The 19,481-nt window shown below is 45.5% G+C and overlaps 2 protein-coding genes and 1 pseudogene across 5 annotated transcripts; 1 reads left to right on the top strand and 2 right to left on the bottom strand.

The window, feature by feature from the left end:
• Positions 1-2,488: 2,488 nt before the first annotated feature.
• On the bottom strand, positions 2,489-6,254 carry LOC145551265 (uncharacterized; annotated as a pseudogene). The gene is made up of 2 exons (XR_014087091.1): positions 5,893-6,254; positions 2,489-4,563 (listed from the first exon to the last, which is right to left on the bottom strand). The product of XR_014087091.1 is annotated as an uncharacterized LOC145551265 (transcript).
• Positions 6,255-7,290: 1,036 nt separating this feature from the next.
• On the bottom strand, positions 7,291-10,784 carry LOC145551280 (uncharacterized). 3 transcript variants are annotated; one of them, XM_081605794.1, is made up of 3 exons: positions 10,718-10,784; positions 10,045-10,498; positions 7,291-9,868 (listed from the first exon to the last, which is right to left on the bottom strand). In XM_081605794.1, the coding sequence occupies exon 3, from the start codon at positions 9,731-9,733 to the stop codon at positions 9,200-9,202; it is 534 nt and encodes a 177-aa protein (XP_081461920.1). In that variant the 5' UTR covers positions 9,734-9,868; positions 10,045-10,498; positions 10,718-10,784; the 3' UTR covers positions 7,291-9,199. The 3 variants fall into 3 exon arrangements, with proteins under 3 accessions (XP_081461920.1, XP_081461919.1, XP_081461921.1); XM_081605793.1 differs by having other exon boundaries at positions 10,045-10,778; XM_081605795.1 differs by lacking the exon at positions 10,045-10,498 and having other exon boundaries at positions 10,718-10,778.
• Positions 10,785-12,760: 1,976 nt separating this feature from the next.
• Positions 12,761-19,132, top strand: LOC145551286 (small glutamine-rich tetratricopeptide repeat-containing protein alpha-like). Its single transcript, XM_081605807.1, has 13 exons — positions 12,761-12,883; positions 15,597-15,719; positions 15,803-15,906; positions 15,973-16,063; positions 16,144-16,243; positions 16,314-16,418; positions 16,964-17,099; positions 17,174-17,239; positions 17,907-17,944; positions 18,018-18,169; positions 18,229-18,301; positions 18,376-18,499; positions 18,749-19,132. Exons 2-12 carry the CDS (start codon positions 15,620-15,622, stop codon positions 18,485-18,487), a joined length of 1,077 nt encoding a protein of 358 aa, XP_081461933.1. The 5' UTR covers positions 12,761-12,883; positions 15,597-15,619; the 3' UTR covers positions 18,488-18,499; positions 18,749-19,132.
• Positions 19,133-19,481: the final 349 nt, after the last annotated feature.

The raw sequence follows: 19,481 nt of genomic DNA, 5'->3' as shown, positions 1-19,481 counted from the left end.
TAAAAATATTTATGATTCTGAGATGTAAGAGAACATAATTCTTTTCTTATCAAATGAGAAAATGAACTTTCTTTCAGCCTGAAGCTAACACTTCGTGTTACTCCATGGGACAAAAATTAACCATTGAGATTTAGGTCCCTCAGTCCAACCATCACACACAACATTTGGCCCATGTGTGGAAAGCCGACCAACAGAAAACAGATCTGACTGCTTTCTAACCGCACTGAGCAGAACATGGATGTGTTCCACACTGAGCAGAACATGGATGTTCCACACTGAGCAGAACACATCCATGTTCTGCTCAGTGAGGAACACATCCATGTTCTGCTCAGTGTGGACACCAGCAGGTCCTCCTGACGCGATGAGAAAAACATTCACCGAGATCCAAAACGTCTGTAACTCTTTTAAAGATTAAAGAAACATACCAACAAAACGTGTTCAAATTAATGACCCAACAAAAATAATGATCTCAGTGATTATTGCTTCAGCAAGGTGTTGAGGCGTTTGGTTCCATTAACAACAGAAAAAGGAAATCAGAGACCGACTGACCATCAGAGCAGGAGTTTAAATCAGCCCACCAGCCGCCCTGTGTGCAGGGAGCGCGGATTAATAATCACTGATTAATAATTACTGATTAATAATCACTGATTAATAATCACAGATTAATAATTACTGATTAATAATTACTGATTAATAATTACTGATTAATTAATAATCACTGATTAATAATCGCTGATTAATAATCACGTATTAATAATCACGGATTAATAATCGGTGATTAATAATCACAAATTAATAATCACTGATTAATAATCACATATTAATAATCACTGATTAATAATCACTGATTAATAATCACAGATTAATAATCACTGATTAATAATCACTGATTAATAATCACAGATTAATAATCACAGATTAATAATCACAGATTAATAATCACTGATTAATAATCGCTGATTAATAATCACTGATTAATAATCACAGATTAATAATCACTGATTAATAATCACAGATTAATAATCGCTGATTAATAATCACAGATTAAAAATCACAGATTAATAATCGCTGATTAATAATCACTGATTAATAATCACAGATTAATAATCACTGATTAATAATCACAGATTAATAATCGCTGATTAATAATCACAGATTAATAATTACTGATTAATAATCACATATTAATAATCACAGATTAATAATCGCTGATTAATAATCACAGATTAATAATCACAGATTAATAATCGCTGATTAATAATCACTGATTAATAATCACAGATTAATAATCGCTGATTAATAATCACAGATTAATAATCGCTGATTAATAATCACAGATTAATAATTACTGATTAATAATCACATATTAATAATCACATATTAATAATCACAGATTAATAATCACAGATTAATAATCACAGATTAATAATCACAGATTAATAATCACAGATTAATAATCGCTGATTAATAATCGCTGATTAATAATCACTGATTAATAATCACTGATTAATAATCACAGATTAATAATCACAGATTAATAATCACAGATTAATAATCACTGATTAATAATCAGATTAATAATCACAGATTAATAATCACTGATTAATAATCACAGATTAATAATTACTGATTAATAATTACTGATTAATTAATAATCACTGATTAATAATCGCTGATTAATAATCACGTATTAATAATCACGGATTAATAATCGGTGATTAATAATCACAAATTAATAATCACTGATTAATAATCGTGAAATAAACATCAAGCCTGAAAACCTGATATCGTAACGACTGAATGTTTTGTTTCTAACGTAATCTCTGCAGGCGGTTGCCATGGCAACGGGTGTGCTTAAACGACAAAGAGTGAAAAGGTCTTCCAGGAGGAAACATCTGGAAAATGATCCCAGAGGATCCAGGTCAGAGGTCACCATCAGTCTGCAGTGATAAAATCCCTCAAATGAAATATTGGTGCTGGTTCCAGGTCATCCATACGTGTTTCTGACGTTAATGGATGGGAGGAAAACTAATCAGCTAAAGTCAACAGAAGTTGAAACCAATCAATCAGTGAGTCAATATGTTGATACTAAGATTCTGTTTCAATGTGAGAGGAGAGAGAAACACCCAGTCAGGGTCGATCTAATCATCCCTTCATCACTAAAGGAGGTCAGGATCAGTGGACATGCAGCAGCCTTGTAGCGCCCTCCGCTGGCCGTCTGAAGCATTTCACCAGAGGATGTTCCACATGTTCAAACATCCCAGTGAAAGACAGGCTCCGGGCTCCGGGCTCCGGGCTCCAGGCTCCAGGCTCCAGGCTCCAGGCTCCGGGCTCCAGGCTCCAGGCTCCAGGCTCCAGGCTCCAGGCTCCAGGCTCCAGGCTCCAGGCTCCAGGCTCCGGGCTCCGGGCTCCAGGCTCCTGGCTCCAGGCTCCGGGGTCCAGGCTCCGGGCTCCAGGCTCCAGGCTGCTGCCGACTGAGGAACTAATGAAGGAATGGAAGCAGGCGAGCAATTCACATCCATGTTCATGAGAATGATTGTTCAATCAGTGATGAGACCTAACGTGGCTAGACCTGATGGCTTATTGATTTTGAATTGGAACTTTAATCACCAGATACAAATGATCAGCACACACACACACACACACACACACACACACACACACACACACACACACACACACACACCACACACACACACACACACACACACACACACACAGCTGAGAACACCTTGTTTTCATTAAGGTTAGCTTGATGACACCACGCTGGTCCTCTACGTCTGAAAACAACCGTGACCAGAGGAACTTCAGGAGTTAGTTGAACACTTTCAGGTACTGAACTGATCATCGCTTCAAAAGTAATTCCAGTTTTGTTATTTGGGACTCGAGACAGGACATTTGGGACGAGGAGATGAAATGACTGGAAGCAGGAAACAGATTCCAACGACGCAAGAACTGAATAAAAGTTTATATAATAACTGTTTGTCTATGTTAAGAAGACTACTTTAATTACTTTAATTCACATAGGAAGCTAACAAAACGCCATGCTGAGGTCCTGGAGACCCACCTATAGACCAGTCCAGTCCATCATGGCACCTCCAGGTGTTGCTGAAGAAGAAGAATGTTCAAGGGGATGCTAGAGTCCTCAGCTAGCTGTGTGTTGTCATGTGAGCCATTAAGTTACCTTTCCTCTGGAAGCGCTTTCCACAGGAGAGACATAGAAACGGCTTCTCGCCTGTGTGTGTCCTCATGTGAACGTTCAGATTCCCTCTCTGACAGAAGCTCTTCCCGCAGGTCCCACACTGAAAGGGTCTCTCTCCAGTGTGCGTCCTCATATGGGCGATCAGGTTGAACTTATTGTTGAAGCTCTTTTCACAGGTGAGGCACTGGAAGGGTTTCTCACCTGTGTGGGTCCTCATGTGAGTGGACAGGTCGCAGCGTTCGCTGAAGCCCTTCCCACAGACACGACAAGCGTAGGGTCTGGCGCTGCTGTGGGTGCTCAGGTGGGCCGTCAGGTTGCCTTTCTGGCAGAAACTCTTTCCACAGGTCAGACATTCAAAGGGCTTCTCGCCTGTGTGTGTCCTCATGTGAATGGTTAGATTCCCTCTCTGACTGAACCGTTTTCCACAGGTGAGACACGGGAACGGCTTCTCACCTGTATGGGTCCTCATGTGAGTGGACAGATCATGGCTATCGCAGAAGCCCCTCCCACAGACAGCGCAGGGGAACGGCCGGTCGCTGCTGTGAGACCTCAGGTGGGCCGTCAGCTGACCTTTCTGGTAGAAGCTCTTCTCACAGGTGGGACAGCGGAACGGCTTCTCTCCACGGTGGATCTTCACGTGTCTCTTGAGGTTGTCCCTCTGGCTGAAGCACTTCCCACAGGTGAGACACTGGAAGGGTTTCTCACCTGTGTGCGTTCTCAGGTGACACGTCAGGTTGCTGCTGCTTAGGAAGCTCCTTCCACACACCTGGCACTGTATGGCCTCTCACCTGAGTGGACCCTCTGGTGGAGACTCAGGCTGAGCTGGTGGGTGAAGCGCCTCCCGCAGGCAGCACAGGGAAACAGTTTCTCACCTGAGTGGCTCCTCAGGTGGACTGTCAGGCTCAGCTGGTTCTTCAGGCTCTTGCTGCAGGTGGGGCAGGTGAGGGGCGTCTCTGCGGCGTGGACCCTCAGGTGTTTGGTCAGATAGCGCTTCTGGCTGAAACCCTTAGAGCAGGTTGTACAGAAGTGCTGGTTCTGATCCGTTTTGGGAGTTCTAGCCTCTCTACCTGGACGCCGCTCTTTGTTCCTGCTGGTTCCTTCCTGTTCTTCAGCCTCCAGAGTGACTCCAGGGAAGTCCTGGGCTCTGGTTGGGTCCAAACCAACAAGGTCTGGTTCCTCACCGACATCGGCCTCCTCCTTCAGGACAACCTGCACCTCATCCGGGCTGCTGCACTCATCATCTGGCTCCTCCTTGATCCGCAGAAGTTCTGGTTCCTCATTCAGACGTTCCGGTCCAGAGATCCTCTCCCGGTTCTGGGTGGAAACGTCCTTCTGACTGCAGAGACGATGCTGCTGGAGGCCTGAAGGAGAGAAGAAAACATCTGGATCTCATCAGAACCGGTTTGACCCGTTAATCAGATTAGTTGCATTTACTTCTAGAGCAACTTTTATTTCCTTAAAGTCATTAATATTAATAAACACATGATCTGTATTTCTTTCATGTAAATACACTGAATGCTGAGGTGCGTAGAGAACATATTATTAAAAGATCTGTGTTGAATGTTGTAGTGATGCACTCTGTTAGTTACGTGGAGAACACAGGTGGGGCCTTGCTCTGTTCTGAGCTCCATCGTTTGGATGAATTTGGCCTTGATAGGCTTTAAGATGCATTTGCAGAGATAAGAGGCGACGAAAAGGGGGAACAACAAAGCAAGATGAGAGGGAGACGAACCAAATGGTAGTTAACTTTATAACTTCATCCCAGCACAGGACCTGTGGGTACAAATCAAAGATGTTTTTTCGCTCTCCTTTCTTTCATGTGGGAAATGATCCAGATTCGTCTCAATTTTATTTTTTAAATTACAGCAAATAGTGCTACAGTGTGGCTTTATCTAAACTGACACCAGTCAAACGCGATATGATAAACAACCACTGGGGCAAGTTAGCCTTCCTGTTTCCTCTGTAGGCTCCAGGGCCTGATGACGTCATCAACCCAGCGGTGACAAAATGGCGACCTCCATGGGTGACAAATATAACAAAATGTGTACATTTCTGAAGTAATTATGAGTTTTGGCAAACAGCATTTTTTTTTTAGCTTATATGAAAACTACAACATATTGAGGCCAACATGGATCCATCAGATCTCACTGGATCTGCCTCTAGGCAACTAAGTGGATCTAAAAGATATATCTCATATTTTTAATAAACTTTGGTTGATCTCAACTTTCTGTCTGTTGGAATAATTTAGCTTATATTTTATCAGTTTGTGCTCATATTATTACTTTATTCTCTTATTAACATTAACATTATTATGACTTTATTTTTGTATTATGACTTTGTTGAAAAATGTTATTTTCGGACAACTTTATTCTCTTTCTAGTGTAATAATTAGACTTTATTCTGTTAAGTAAAACTGTGTAATCTTAGTCGGATCCTAATAGGTCGTCTAGTAACTAGTTGTCTCCATATTATGTGTAATACACAGAAATGTGAGTATAATGTAACAGGTCTGATGTTTCTTATTGAGTTTACAACTTGAATTATTACCTACTTTGGTATCAATATGTCTCTATAATGATGAGTCAGTTACGTTGATCTGCTTTCTGGTGTTTGGATCGAACCTCTCGTGGTTCTGCTGAAACTTCACAACATTCAGAGTAAAATCTGAAATAAATCTTCCTCCCACGAACCTTTCAGGCCGGTTCTAACTTGAGTCCAGAAGCAGCCCGCTGCCCCCGCCGGACCGGACCCACCTGCGGGGTTCTGCTCGGTTCGGGGTCTCCAGCTGAGGTCCAGCAGCCTCCGCTGCCGGTCGATCTCCTCCTCGTACTGGACGATGGTTTTTTCCAGCTGGGTGAAGATTTCTTCAGCAGCAGCAGTTAGTCTCTCTCTGATAAACTCTCTCAGAGGCTCAACGGAACACATTGTTGCTGCGCAGACTCACAACACACCTGGACACGCTCTGGCAACCGGCTAACCATGCTAACCGGAAGTCAGTGACACGGCTACTTCCTGCTCCGGTGAGAAACAGCGCCCCCACCGCCCAGTGCTGGAGAAAAGCTCAGAAATCTGACGCAGAACCGGTTTCGTCTTCTTCATCCATATTTTTAGTTTATAGCCAACTTTGACGCATTTATAATTTGTGCTGATAAGCTTTATGTTCATTTTGGCGTTTTTTGTTCTTTGTAACTCTGTAGCATGAACAGAGAAAGTACACTGACTTCACTGGGCCTATTTTCGTAATGAAAACAAAAAATAACGTCTCCTTCTTCAGGTTGGCTGAATTTTGCTACTCCATGTTTGGTTCTGGTTCTGGATTCAGAGCATACCAGAACCAGAAGACCCATGTGGTCTGGAAGTCATAACAGCAATTCTTTAACGTATTGTCTTATTTAACATGCAAATATCCATCAGTTATAGCAGAAACATTAAAGTGACAGAAAACCGGATGCTGTTTCTGACACTGGGAGCAGCTCACTGGTTTCTCCGTCAGAAGCTGGTTACAAACTGAGGCGGCTGTTATGACTTCCAGACCACATGGGTTCTGGTTCTGGTTCTGGTTCTGGTACGCTCTGAAACCAGAGCTCAGTCATGGTAGATCTGAACTTTGGTTTGAATATGAGAAACTTCAGCCTGACAGGAGGAACCACAGAGTTCTGTTGGGTTAAAGCTCATCTAGTGAAGTCGGGATGTTTTTCCTCCATCAGGATCCAGAGGAATCACCTCAGATGTTGGACTGGATTTTATTTCAGTCATCTGTGAATGTTGCTCCTCGTTTTCAACAGCAGAGCTTTAAAGGTTGCTAAAGGTTATCATTTTGGAGAAAATCTCATCAACATCAATATTTCCACTAAATAAGAGACGATAATAAATATCATGTTTGATGGAGGAAAAGCCAATAAAGCTCCTCTTAGGCTGTGCAGCTCAAAGCAAGATGCCAGAGAACACCAAACTATTTTAAAAAATATTAGACAATTAAATTTCACATAATTATCACGGTAGTAGCCATTTATTTGTTAAATACTAAATGAAATACATTTGTCCTATTTGATGTTTGTGCCGTAAACTCAGACGAACGAGGTCATCAGTCCAAGTTTGTCGTTTATTGAACGTTCAGAAACTACAGCGGCTGTGATGAGCCACAGGTAAACAAAACAACCTGAACAGGTGATCAGCTCTAAACCATGAAGACCTTTTCACTCTCTGTCGTTTAAGCACACCCGCTGCCATGGCAACCGCCTGCGTCCCGCAAGCCGAGCAGAGATTACGTTAGAAACAAAACATTCAGTCCGTTACGATATCAGGTTGTCAGGCTTGATGTTTGTCACGATTATTAATCAGCGATTATTAATTTGTTATTATTAATTTGTTGGTGTATTTATTTAATCTTTAAAAAGTTACAGACGTTTTGGATCTCAGTGAATGTTTTTCTAAGCGCCTCAGGCGTGTTGAGCATCTCTGAACTATACCAACTCTGATGAACCTCAAGTCATGTTCAGATGTTCTTTTCTATCAAAAATCTATATGTGCTGTAATATATATTCTATGTAAGAATGGACTAGTCAAAGTCCAGGCCTAAAATGAATGAGAATAACCAGCTGGTCTGGTTTAATCAACCTCCAGGCCAGAGATGACCGTCCACCCCGTTTTCAGCTGAATGAATCGTCCGCCTGCTGAAAACACACACCACTCCTCGCCTTGGTTCTGACCCAGACCCTCAAACTGACCCTGCCCTCCTGCCTTACAAAGGTCAGGATCAGACCGCCCAGCTCACTCGTGATCCCAATGATCAAATTAAAGTCCGATCTTCCATTCTTGTCTTAAGAACCATCTCTGACAAAGCGACATAAACAACTCTGTCCACTGGCCTGAAGCAGCTCTGCTGGGAGCTGTGGGCCACAACACCCTCCTTCATCTGCTTCACCATCACAGACTCTTCCTTTGGTTGGTTTATGCTGCACCTGCAAACCCAGAGACCAGTGGAGTCCCTCAGGGGTCACTTCCCTTCTCTTGCCACTGCTACACTGATGACACACAGTTGTGTATCTGTATGTCTGCAGGAGAAGATGTGGATCTGCCACAACTTTCCACAACAGACAGACGTCCAGGACAGCAGCCATGATGGTCGCCACCCGGCCCTTAGACCTGCCTTCAGTTATCCACAGGGACATGCTGCTCCTCACCTCAGAACTACTGATCTAGTGAAGGAAAACCTTCATCCAGAGGCTCACAGCTATTGAGAAGCGATTGCTTCCTGGAGGCGTGTTGAAGTTTTAAATGTACCCAACTGCTAACATTTGTCCATGATGGATGTAATGTGCCAGTTCGACAATGTGAAGGTTACCGGAAACGAGAGGAGCCGATCGAAACGAAGCGGCTTTTAATGTTACTTCAACGTTTGGAACCAAAGACGGACTGAACGGCTTCCTTCTCTCCCACTGACTACAGTTAGAAAACAGCAGAAAATCAACATCATTCACAACTTCGTCGGATTGCTGATTGGCCCGGTTGAAATTCTACTAGAGGAATCCAGGTCAATCGGATGGAGCACCGAAGGGACGGTTGGATTGAGTACGAAGAAAGTGACCAGGCTAGTTTTGACCCCATGACCCTGTAAAGCAGCCAGAGACCATGGAGGACGGAGCCGTCTCTGCTCATCTCTGGAAAGCATCTCTGATACTTTGAGGAACCAGAAAAAACATCACCTGAATCTTCCACATAGTTTATATTGTTTATGGTTTAACAGTTTTTTTCACACTTTTGATCATCTCAGTGCAGCACAAATAAAATGGATTTTTATTACGAATCAATGAAGAGGAAGCAGACACGTCTTTTCTGGCCCCAGGGGAACCAGGTGAACCATAAACGAGGCCTTCAGACAGGAACCAGAGAATCCGATGGTCAGTCGGTGGATGAAGGTCAGGAAGCCTTCATCACTGCAGTTCCTGCAGCTGATCCAGAACCCAAAGACTTATATTGTCCAGATCATCATCATCATCAGTTTCCTCCTGGCAGATCTTCCTCCTTCTGCTCTGAGGTTCCCCCTGAAGGTTCGTCCTCCTGATTCCCTGGAGCTGCGGAGCTTCCAGACTGGAGGTCCTGGGCTGCACCATCAGGGACGGACGGACGGGAAGCCTCGTTCACATGTCCTCCTCCGTCCTTCCTGCCCCTGGTTCCTCTCCGTCTCCTCAGGCCCAGACGCAGCAGGCTGCGGTGGACCGTCCATTCAGACATCTTCTTCTCAGAACCGGCGTTGACCTCCTCGGCAATCTGAGCCACGGTGGCCTTCCGGTTGGACTGGACCAACTGGGCCAGCCGTCGCTCTCCGCTTTCATCGATGAGTCTCCTCCGTCCGTGACCCAGTCTCTGGTTCACCAGCTTCCCCTCTTTGGACCACTTCTGGAAGGTGCTGACCACCGCGGCCCGGGAACATCCGACGATGGATGCTGTCTTGGAGATGCTCTGACCCAGACGGCGCGCCATCACGATCTGACCCTTCTCAAAGTCGCTCAGGTCCTTCCCCTTCCCCATGTGTGGCTGCGTGTAGACGGACCGGACCGCTCCTTATCCACCCCGTCCAGAACCAGGCGCCATGGCAGACCCTCTCCTTGTGTCTGCGGCAGCAGGAAGACTTCCTGATGTTCTGGACGGCTCCAGCTGGACGTTCTGCAGAGAACCAGGAACCACAGATGGAACCAAGAACACTGGATATCTGCTAAATGTCAGGAAAGCAGCAAGAACATTTTCTACAGATTTTGTTGTATCTCTCTTCAAATTTACAAGTTAGCATACATCTCGATGTTTAGTAGCATTGTCTTTAAACTGCATGTCTTGTGTCAAACCTTTTGGGTTTCCTTCCTCAAGCTTCTCTTCATTGTGTACTGGAGTTCTGGTCCACTGCTTCTAATGGAACCGGTAGAACTGGGTCAGGTTTGCAGGCCATCTAAGATCTGTCCACAACTTCTCCATAGGACTGAGATCAGGACTTTGTGACGGCCACAGCAGAACACCGACGTTCCTCTTCTGAAGCCATTTTCTAACCATTCTGCATGATGACGGTTGTTGTCCATCCAGAGTTTTAACTTCCTGCTGACGTCTTTAGATGTTGCCTTAATATTTTCACATTAGGTTCTTTCCTCACGATGCCGTCTAGTGGATGAAGTTCCCCAGTTCCTCCCACAGCTTCCCGTCACGCTGTGACTTTCCCATGGAGTCGAACCAGGAAGCAGAGACTTCCAGGTGCATCATTACAATACATCCACAGGTAAACGGCTAAATAACTCCGTGTCAGTTCATCTATCAGAGGTTTGTGGAAGACAACCCAAAATATTTGACCCACATCAGACAAATACTGAGCAGATGTATGCAAACGTACAAATAAATGTTCTCACTACATTTATTTTCTGGCATTTATAAAAATAAAGTTTATTCTGATCTAAAACAAGAAAATGTTGTTCTGATTTAACTTTTGGTGTCTTTTACTGGGTTTATGTAAACTTCTGGATCTTTGCTCACCTTCTTCACCATGAGGACAAACCTGGGAGAAAGGTGGCGTCCTGCAGGGACTACGGCATCCCTGCAGGGACAGACAGACAGAAGCGCACTTTACACCAACATCGTCAGAGCAGCGCCTCCCTCTAGTGGCCTGAACAGGTAACTACCTCACACGTTTCACCTGATTGGCAGAACATTATGACCACTGACGTCTGGATGATTAAACTCCTGGAATCGGACCTTGTGTTCATAAGGAGGACATTTAGCAGAAACATCCAGAAGACAGCTGGACTTCTGGGGCCTCCAGGAAGCAGAGAATTAGTCCAGCTGACCTCTGAACTCTGAGGACTGTCCTCGTGAGGGACCACAACCACAGCTTCAGCAACACTGTGAGCCGCTGAGGGACACTGTACCCTTTAGAAGACACAACTGTGTCCAGCCTTCAGCTTCCTGGCTTTAGATGTGGCATCAGTCATTCACCGATAGCATCTATGCTGTGGTTCCTGCAGTGAAGCAGCCCCACAGCATGATGCTGCCACTCCAAGGCTTCACAGGTTGGTGTCCTCAGACTCTTAAAAACGGTCATTAAGGTCAAACACCACAGATCACAGGTCATGTCTCCATTTCTACACCTCATAAATATCTCTAACTCAATTACTGCTGTTTTCTAAAATACATTATAACAATGACTCCATTAATTTGTATAAAACTTATATACAAATGAATGAGATCAATAATATTAAAATATAATATTTACATTTTTTGTTATTTTTCTTACAGATCGCTACATTTTACATGCAGTGTCGCGACGCGCCACCAGGGGGCTTTGCGTTAAATGTCCTTTAAACTGGCTCCACAAAAACGCTCATAAAACTGATATTTACCGTTAAAACTGGAAATGAAGCGCCTCGATTAGATAATAAAGCAAACCCTGAACATTTCAGAGTGATCGCTAGGACATAAATGGAGACATTTAGGAGGAAAACAGAGCAGCAGAGGAGGCTCCATATTGAACTCACCTCTGAGTAGCAGGAATGTGAAGGGATCTACGGGAGCTCAGGAGGCACAAGAAGAGCGAATCTCCTACTCATAAGCTGTTATAGTTAAACATCCCGAACTACACAAAAAGGGGCTTTAAGTTATTGATTTGATCAGAATTTGTTGAATTGGATATGAATGTGACTTATATTAAAGGAACAGTGCTGATTTTTTATTTTAAACTAAATAAAAAGGCTTCAAAGCATTTACAATAATCTGATTTCCCCCCTTTATTCTGAAAATGTTCATCACAGATTTGAAGATGAAAGATTCCTCTTCCATATTCTTATCAGTCTGAATTTGTTTAATAAGTTTCATCTTTATAAAAGTAAAATTATGTAAAGGAAATCAATTGTTGACCTCTTCATTTGTCAAACTGTATATTGATACATTCTCAGATTCAGAGAACAAAAAGCAATATAGACGAATAAATATTTGTCATATGTGCAATTTAAATGTATTTAGATTTTTTCTTATTTCAGGTTTTTATCATTTGCTGATTTTGTTATCTCTTGGATGTGAAATACTGGTTCAATGTTGTAATATTGAAGCTTATTGATCCAGACATCAGTGGTCATAATGTTCTGCCGATAAGGTGAAACATCTGAGGTAGTTATGGGTAAAGTGAAGGATATTGTTTCTCTGGATCAGAACAACCCTGGAAGCCTGTAGCCCTGAGGGTCCAGGTTCTGCACAAGGTGCACAAGGATTTGTGCACCTTTTCCCTACATACTTTTTCCTTCCACTAAACTTTCTATGAGTCACCTTGGATGAGCAGCCAGTTTCTTAAAGGCTTGTGCTTCTTGTGGATTAGTAACTGCAGAATCTTGTGGTTCTGGAGAACAGAACATTTTTACAGTCTTTGGTATAAAAAGGTTTAACTTGTGTTTGTTTAAAGCTTATAATTTAAATTGTAAATTAAAATTAAAATTGAAAAAAGTTTAAAAAAAAAGATTTGAATGAAAATGTCATTTTGAATTAAAATATTTACAACTCTGGGTGATTTTTTAAAACCTCTACGTCACGGCGCTTCCGGGTGACGTCATCACTCCGCGGCAGCTCCAGGACTAGCTAGTACAGCGAGGTTACCCAGCGCGGCTGACGTCGGGATTACCTGGCGGTTTTTCACCTGATTCCCGGAGACACCAGGTAGGAACCACCCGCCGCTGTGTTTCCGGCTCTGAACCGGAACCAGAACCGTTTTAGTTTGACGGCAGAACCAGAATTTGATGGGACCGTTAGCTTTTTGGGCGATAGCACTGTGAGCTGGCGTTCGCGCCGAACTCCACCTAAAAACAATAAAAACTCCGTGGGACAGAAAACCGCGACGAATTACGAACCCATTTTGTCCTCCGGTTCAGACATCTGGACCTGCTGCTCGGTTCGGCGCGTATTAGATGGCTCTGGAAGCTTTCAGATGTTCACATCTAGAGGCTCCAGTTTATAGAAGAAAGTTAGCCAACATGGAAACTGGGTCTGGCTCCGAACTCCTTCAGAAGCGAAACACCTGCAGGTGTCGGTTCTGGTTCAGCTCAGAGCCAGCAGCTGGGTTCTGGATCATTAGCTGGGACCAGATGCGGATCCCGGGCCCGGTGGTGCCAGAACATTCTTACGGCTAATCCCGGTTCGATGTGCGTGACGTGGAGCCCACTCAGAAGAACCACGGAAACAGAAAGAATATCAAATAAACCCACCGAGAGGCAGAGACCTGATGAAACATCCGCTTTAAAACCCAGCAGACTGAGCGCCTCAGTGCCTTGCTCTGAGGCACATCAACGTAAAGCTGGAATCAAACCCACAACCTTTCAGTTGGAAGATGATTTTTCTCCCCACTGATCTGCCGTCATTCTCCTTTAGATTAAATTTGTTTTGGCATTATTATATTGCTGGGTTTCAGATGACGTAGCACCGACGTCACCTAATGCAGATGGAGGCCGGAAGTAAATTCAGCCCATTTATTTCTGTTGATCCAGCATCAAAATGCCTGAAATCTGAGTCCTGTACGGTTGTTCCAACCGTTCCAATAGTGAGATGAATGTTATTTTCGTGTTTTGAAGGTAGTTGGTCACAAGGGAGGTAATTTTAAAAAACTTACTGAAAAAAGAGGAGAAAAGTGGATCACAATCTACAGCTAAAAACAGGAGGTGCAGAAACTAACAATGCCAGTTTGCAGCGCCACTTTCTAACAGGTAACGATCGCATCATTTAAATTTTCAGATGTTTTATTGGACAGTTGCTTAGAAAGACAAGCGTTCATATGTAAGGTAGATATATTATTTTTATGCCTGGTTGTCCTCTGAGTGATAATGCTGTTAGCAGCTAGCTCAGTGCGAGTCACGGACAGAAAATATGACGTTTATTCAGTGGGACTTTCATACTAAAAAAAAAAAGCTAAATAAATTAAATATAACCTGCCAGCCATTCAGTGAGCTGTTACTGTTCCAGACCCGAACAGACCCGAAAAGACCCGAACTCGGAGTTTCTGTAGATCGGAGCAAATCGTTGACCTGAATCCAGCAGCGACTCAACATTAACGTACAACTCCAGCATGAATTTGGTTTACAGAAGCTAAATAAATGATTTACCAGGAGATTAAAGCTCATAAAATAACATGGTTAGCTCGTTGTTAGCATAGCATCGTTATCGTAGACTAATTACTTAAATAGCACAACTCGCTACTCACCCGGCAGAAACAAGTCACATCCATCTAAAGCTGCTTTTGATCCCAAATGTTTGACCCAAAATGAAACTAAATGATTGATTCTCCAGGCTTTTAAAACTTTCTTCTGGTCGTCTTATAAAATGAACTCTGCAGCTCCTGGTAGTTAGTTATGTTTCGCCTCCATGCCGGTAAATCCTCAAGATTATTAGAGAAATCTTTTTTTACCGAGATAATAGATCATATTCTAAATATACGCCTATTTTTTCAAGATGCCTCGTCTGTTCCAGCCTATTTAGGGCGTTAGCTACTCGTTGTGATCCATTTTGCTTTGTTTTGAGCCGGAGAAATCCACTTCCGGACCTCCATCTGAATTTCGCACGTCATCCGGGTCACGTGACTGAAACCCAGCAATGATTACATCACTGTTGATGTAGGTTGAGTACTGAAGCGTTTAAAGACAGAACACGGTAGTGAGTCCTTGATTAAATGTTCTGTCTTTTTTATGGTCACTTGATTTCCCATCAGGCTTAGCTTCAGGGATCCTCATCTACCGGAGGCCCCGCCCACACAGAAACACTGCTGTAGTTACGCCCCCTCTCCTGTAGGTGGTGCTAAACATAACCAGGAAATTAAATATCATCAAAGTTTCTTCAGAGTCGTTGAAGGTGATCTCCTGTAGAGGAATCTGTCTCTGACATGTTCGGGTTGGTTCATGACCCTGACATGTCAGAGTTCATGTCTCTGACATGTTCGGGTTAGTTCATGACCCTGACATGTCAGAGTTCATGTCTCTGACATGTTCGGGTTAGTTCATGACCCTGACATGTCAGAGTTCATGTCTCTGACATGTTCGGGTTAGTTCATGACCCTGACATGAACTAACCCGTCAGTCACGTGAAAACGGAGATGAATTTCTGCAGCTGCTAATCCGCCTGCTATGCTCTGGTCAGGAAGTCAGGCAGAAAGCGCAGGTCAGATCCTTTCTTGAATTTTCTTCAGCTGCAGCTCCAACTTGGAGTCTGTGATCGTTTCTCTGTTTGGGGTCAAAGGTCAGGTTAGAGGTTGGGCTAGCAAGGCAGCATTTACAAAACCCCCTGCTGTTTCCATGGAGACATGTTCCCGTTTGGATCAGCTCGATCCACACCAGTGAACTAACCCGTTAGTCATGTGATGAAGGCGCGTCCTCTGTCCCCTGTCCAGGTGTCCCCCACAGAGCGTCCACCATGACGGACAGCAAGCGCCTCGCCTTCTCCATCATCCAGTTCCTCCATGACCAGCTGCAGGCCGGAGACCTGACCTCCGACGCCCAGGAGAGCCTGGAGGGTGAGTCCTGAGCACAGCTGGAACCGGGTCCAGACCGGTTCTGCTCGGGTTCTGCTGCCTGACACCTCCTTGTTGTCTTCTAGTTGCTGTCCAATGTCTGGAGACGGCTTTTGACGTTTCCACGGACGACCAGAGTCTGGCTGTTCCCATGACGCTACCAGAGATCTTCGCCTCGGCCACGGCCAAGGTCAGTTCCTGCTGCCGGAGGAAGTCCAGAGGAACCTGATGGTTCTGATGGTTCTGTGTCTTCCAGTTCCCAGCCGAGTCCCACGCCAACAACAACACGGCGCCCAGTTCTTCAACAGAAGAGCAGAAAGCCGAGGCGGAGCGGCTGAAAACTGACGGTGGGTTCAGGTTCAGATTGCGGTTCTGGTTCTGGAGGATCTGTCTCATGCGGATCTGTTTTGTGTTTTCTGCTCTGCAGGGAACGACCAGATGAAGGTGGAAAACTTTGCAGCAGCCGTGGAGTTCTACTCCAAGGCCATCGCCCTGAACCCTCAGAACGCCGTCTACTACTGCAACAGGTGGGCCAGAACCCGGTCCGGCCAGAACTCCAGCCGCCCGGTTCTGACCCATGTCCTGCTGTGGTTTCAGGGCTGCGGCGTACAGCAAGCTGGGGAACTACGCCGGCGCCGTGCAGGACTGTGAACGGGCCATCAGGATCGACCCAAACTACAGCAAGGCGTACGGCCGGATGGGGTGAGACCAACACAAACATCTGAACTGATATTAAGATTTAAAGGATAGTTTACTTTGTAAAAGTGCAAAAACTAAATCTCATGACAACAATCTGATGCTGAGGTGAGTCTTTCTGTTGGAGCTCGGTTTACATAACGACCAATTATCCCTGATTGGTTTTAAGTCTGAATAGTGAAGCCCCGCCCCTTTTCCCAGGTTCCACCAAACCTCTGTTCAGACTCTGAGTGGTTCTGATATTCACCTTTAAAAGTAAAGTAAATTTAACGAAAAATGACCTAAAATTGACGATAAGTGTTTGTATCCTTAACTCGATATTCGTTGGGTACAAATTATTTCTTGTATTAGTTTTATTTGTTCAATAATGTCAGCAGTTTGGGCCAAATTTAGACTTTCTGCTGATTTATTCAGTTGAATATTATTGAGGAATAACAACTGTCTGTGATTGGCTGGGTTTGTGGCTCATTTATATAAACTTGATCCAGTTTCTGTGCCATGTTTCTTCCTCCTGACTCTCTCTCTGGTTCTGGTTCTGGTTCTGGTGTCAGTTTGGCGCTGGCCAGCCTCAATAAGCACACGGAGGCAGTGGGTTACTACAGGAAGGCTCTGGAGCTCGACCCGGATAACGACACCTACAAAACCAACATGAAGATCGCCGAGGAGAAGATGGACACGTCCAGCCCGGTAAGAGGAACCGGACCGGGTCCGACCTGGGCCGGTTCTGTCTCCGCTTCATTCTTCTTCTTCTTCTGTTTCAGTCGGCGGCGGGTCTGGGAGGAATCGACCTGGCTGGGTTGCTTAGCAACCCCGGCTTCATGAACATGGTGAGCTCTGACGTAAAGAAATGATCACCTGACCGTCTGCATGCATGAGAGCAGGACGACCATACAGGGTCAGCTGGTTCTGGCCCGGTTTCTGGGGAGATCTGAAAAACAAGACGAGTTCAGCCATTTTGGGAAACGTCTGAATTATTCCTGGAAACGATTCTATGTGCTAGAATAATGTGACACACAGACCCGTTTCTGTGACTGCCTCTAGTCCAGGGGAGGGCCTGGAGCCGGGCCTTGAGCCGGGCCTGGAGGGCCTGGAGCCGGGCCTGGAGCCGGGCCTTGAGCCGGGCCTGGAGCCGGGCCTGGAGTTGGGCCTGGAGCCGGGCCTGGAGGAGGGCCTGGAGCCGGGCCTGGAGGGCTGGAGTTGGGCCTGGAGCCGGGCCTGGAGCCGGGCCTGGAGCCGGGCCTGGAGGGCTGGAGTTGGGCCTGGAGGCGGGGCTGGAGGACCTGGAGTCTCAGATATAAATACTCAGATATTTATCCTGTCAAAAAGATGAAGCTGGTTTCCTTTTAAAGTGAGGAAGACGAGGAGTGCTTCAGCCTTCATCAGGATAAAAACGGAGCCGGCTCCATGTTGGCTCCATGACATCAGTTTATGAATTTCTGTTGGTAGTGTCATTGAACTGACCTTGAACATTGACTGATGCTGCTCTCTCTGCAGGCGTCGACCCTCATGAACAACCCTCAGGTTCAGCAGCTGTAAGTCTCTCACCTTCATCCCTCCCCCTCCTCCTCCTCTCCATCCCTGATCCGTTTCCATGGTTTCTCTCAGGATGTCCGGGATGATGTCAGGCGCATATGGCATGGGAGCGACAGGAGGCGGAGCTGGAGGAGGTGGGGGGGTCAGCGGCAGCGGGGGGGTCAGCAGCAGCGGAGGGGTCGGCGACAGGGGAGGGGTCGGCGGCAGCGGGGGGGTCAGCGGCAGTGGGAGATCAGCGGGGGGGTCAGCGGCAGTGGGAGGGCCGGCGGCAGTGCTGGAGCAGGAGCAGGAGGAGGAGGAGTGGGCGGAGCCTCAGCAGCTCAGGGACCAGCGGATCTGTCCGGCCTCATCCAGGCGTGAGTTCCCGCTCCTTCAGTCAGGCCTGAAGCGCGGCGCTGTTGTTGACTGCAGTGTGTTGCTCGGCCTGCAGGGGGCAGCAGTTCGCCCAGCAGATGCAGCAGCAGAACCCGGAACTCATCGAACAGCTAAGGAGTCAGATCCGCAACCGGACGCCCAGCGCCGGGAACGAGGAGCAGCAGTGACGCTTCTGAACTGTACGCACTGATTATTACTGATCCTTAAGATTTAATTACTTTGAATTAGTCAGCCCCACATCATCATGGTGCCACCACCATACAAGCTAAATATCTACCTTGTTTATTTTGAAGCTACAGATTTACTGAGTTAGTTTGAAACTGACATTTGATGAATAAATAAGGAGAAAACGTCATTAATTCTATTGTTTCTCTTCTAAACGACCCAAATTCCTGCTGCTGGTATCTGATTCTCTCTGTCTCTTGCAGGTTGGACAGGTTTGGTGGAGGCAGCATCTGGTTTGATTTCCTTTCTGATTGGACTGTAAAACTCAAAGGACTTTAAGGAAATGTCTTGTTTTTCAGTAACTGTAATGGCAGCATGAGCGAGTGTCGGCTTTGTTCAGGAACACCAACCCCCCTCTGCTCCCGCGGCTCTGTGTGTGTCTGCAGGGCAGCGTTTCCCACCATCACACCTTCCACAGCTTCACATGTGTTTCATTCCCTGTGAGAGCAGCAGACTGACTGACTGAAGAAGCATCTCTGCCTGTTTCTGGGTCTCTGAGAGGCAGTTTGAGCTCTGGCTCCTCCACCTGGAGCTGCAGGAGCCAGGCTGTTTGACACCTGTATTAAAAAGAGCATCTCACCATTTTACTCCTCCTCTGGTTGTTGTTTCCATGGTAACCGATCAGGCCGGCGGTTCCGGCGTCTCGCTCCTGGTTCGGTGATGACGATGGAGGAGTGTAAAGATCTGGAGCGAACCTGCAGGTTGATTCGGACGGATCAAACCGTACGGAAGAAGGACTTCATAAAATCTAGATTTCTGTTTGTTGTTTTATCGCCTCGAACCTTAGAAGTACGCTGTTGCTCTTTTCTTTTGGGCAGTTGCTATAATGTGTAACCATGGCAACAATGGAGCCATTTAACCGGAAGCAGGCGACTGACATCTCAACGGCTCAAATAAAATCTAAAGTAAAGTTGCAGTGCAGACCTGAGGACGTTC

The sequence above is a fragment of the Poecilia reticulata genome, chromosome 4 (genome assembly GCF_904066995.2).
Source record: "Poecilia reticulata chromosome 4, P_reticulata-male-v2, whole genome shotgun sequence".
Classification (NCBI taxonomy): domain Eukaryota; kingdom Metazoa; phylum Chordata; class Actinopteri; order Cyprinodontiformes; family Poeciliidae; genus Poecilia; species Poecilia reticulata.
The sequence above is the reverse complement of the archived record's forward strand: the minus strand, read 5'-3'. Positions and strand labels throughout refer to the sequence as shown.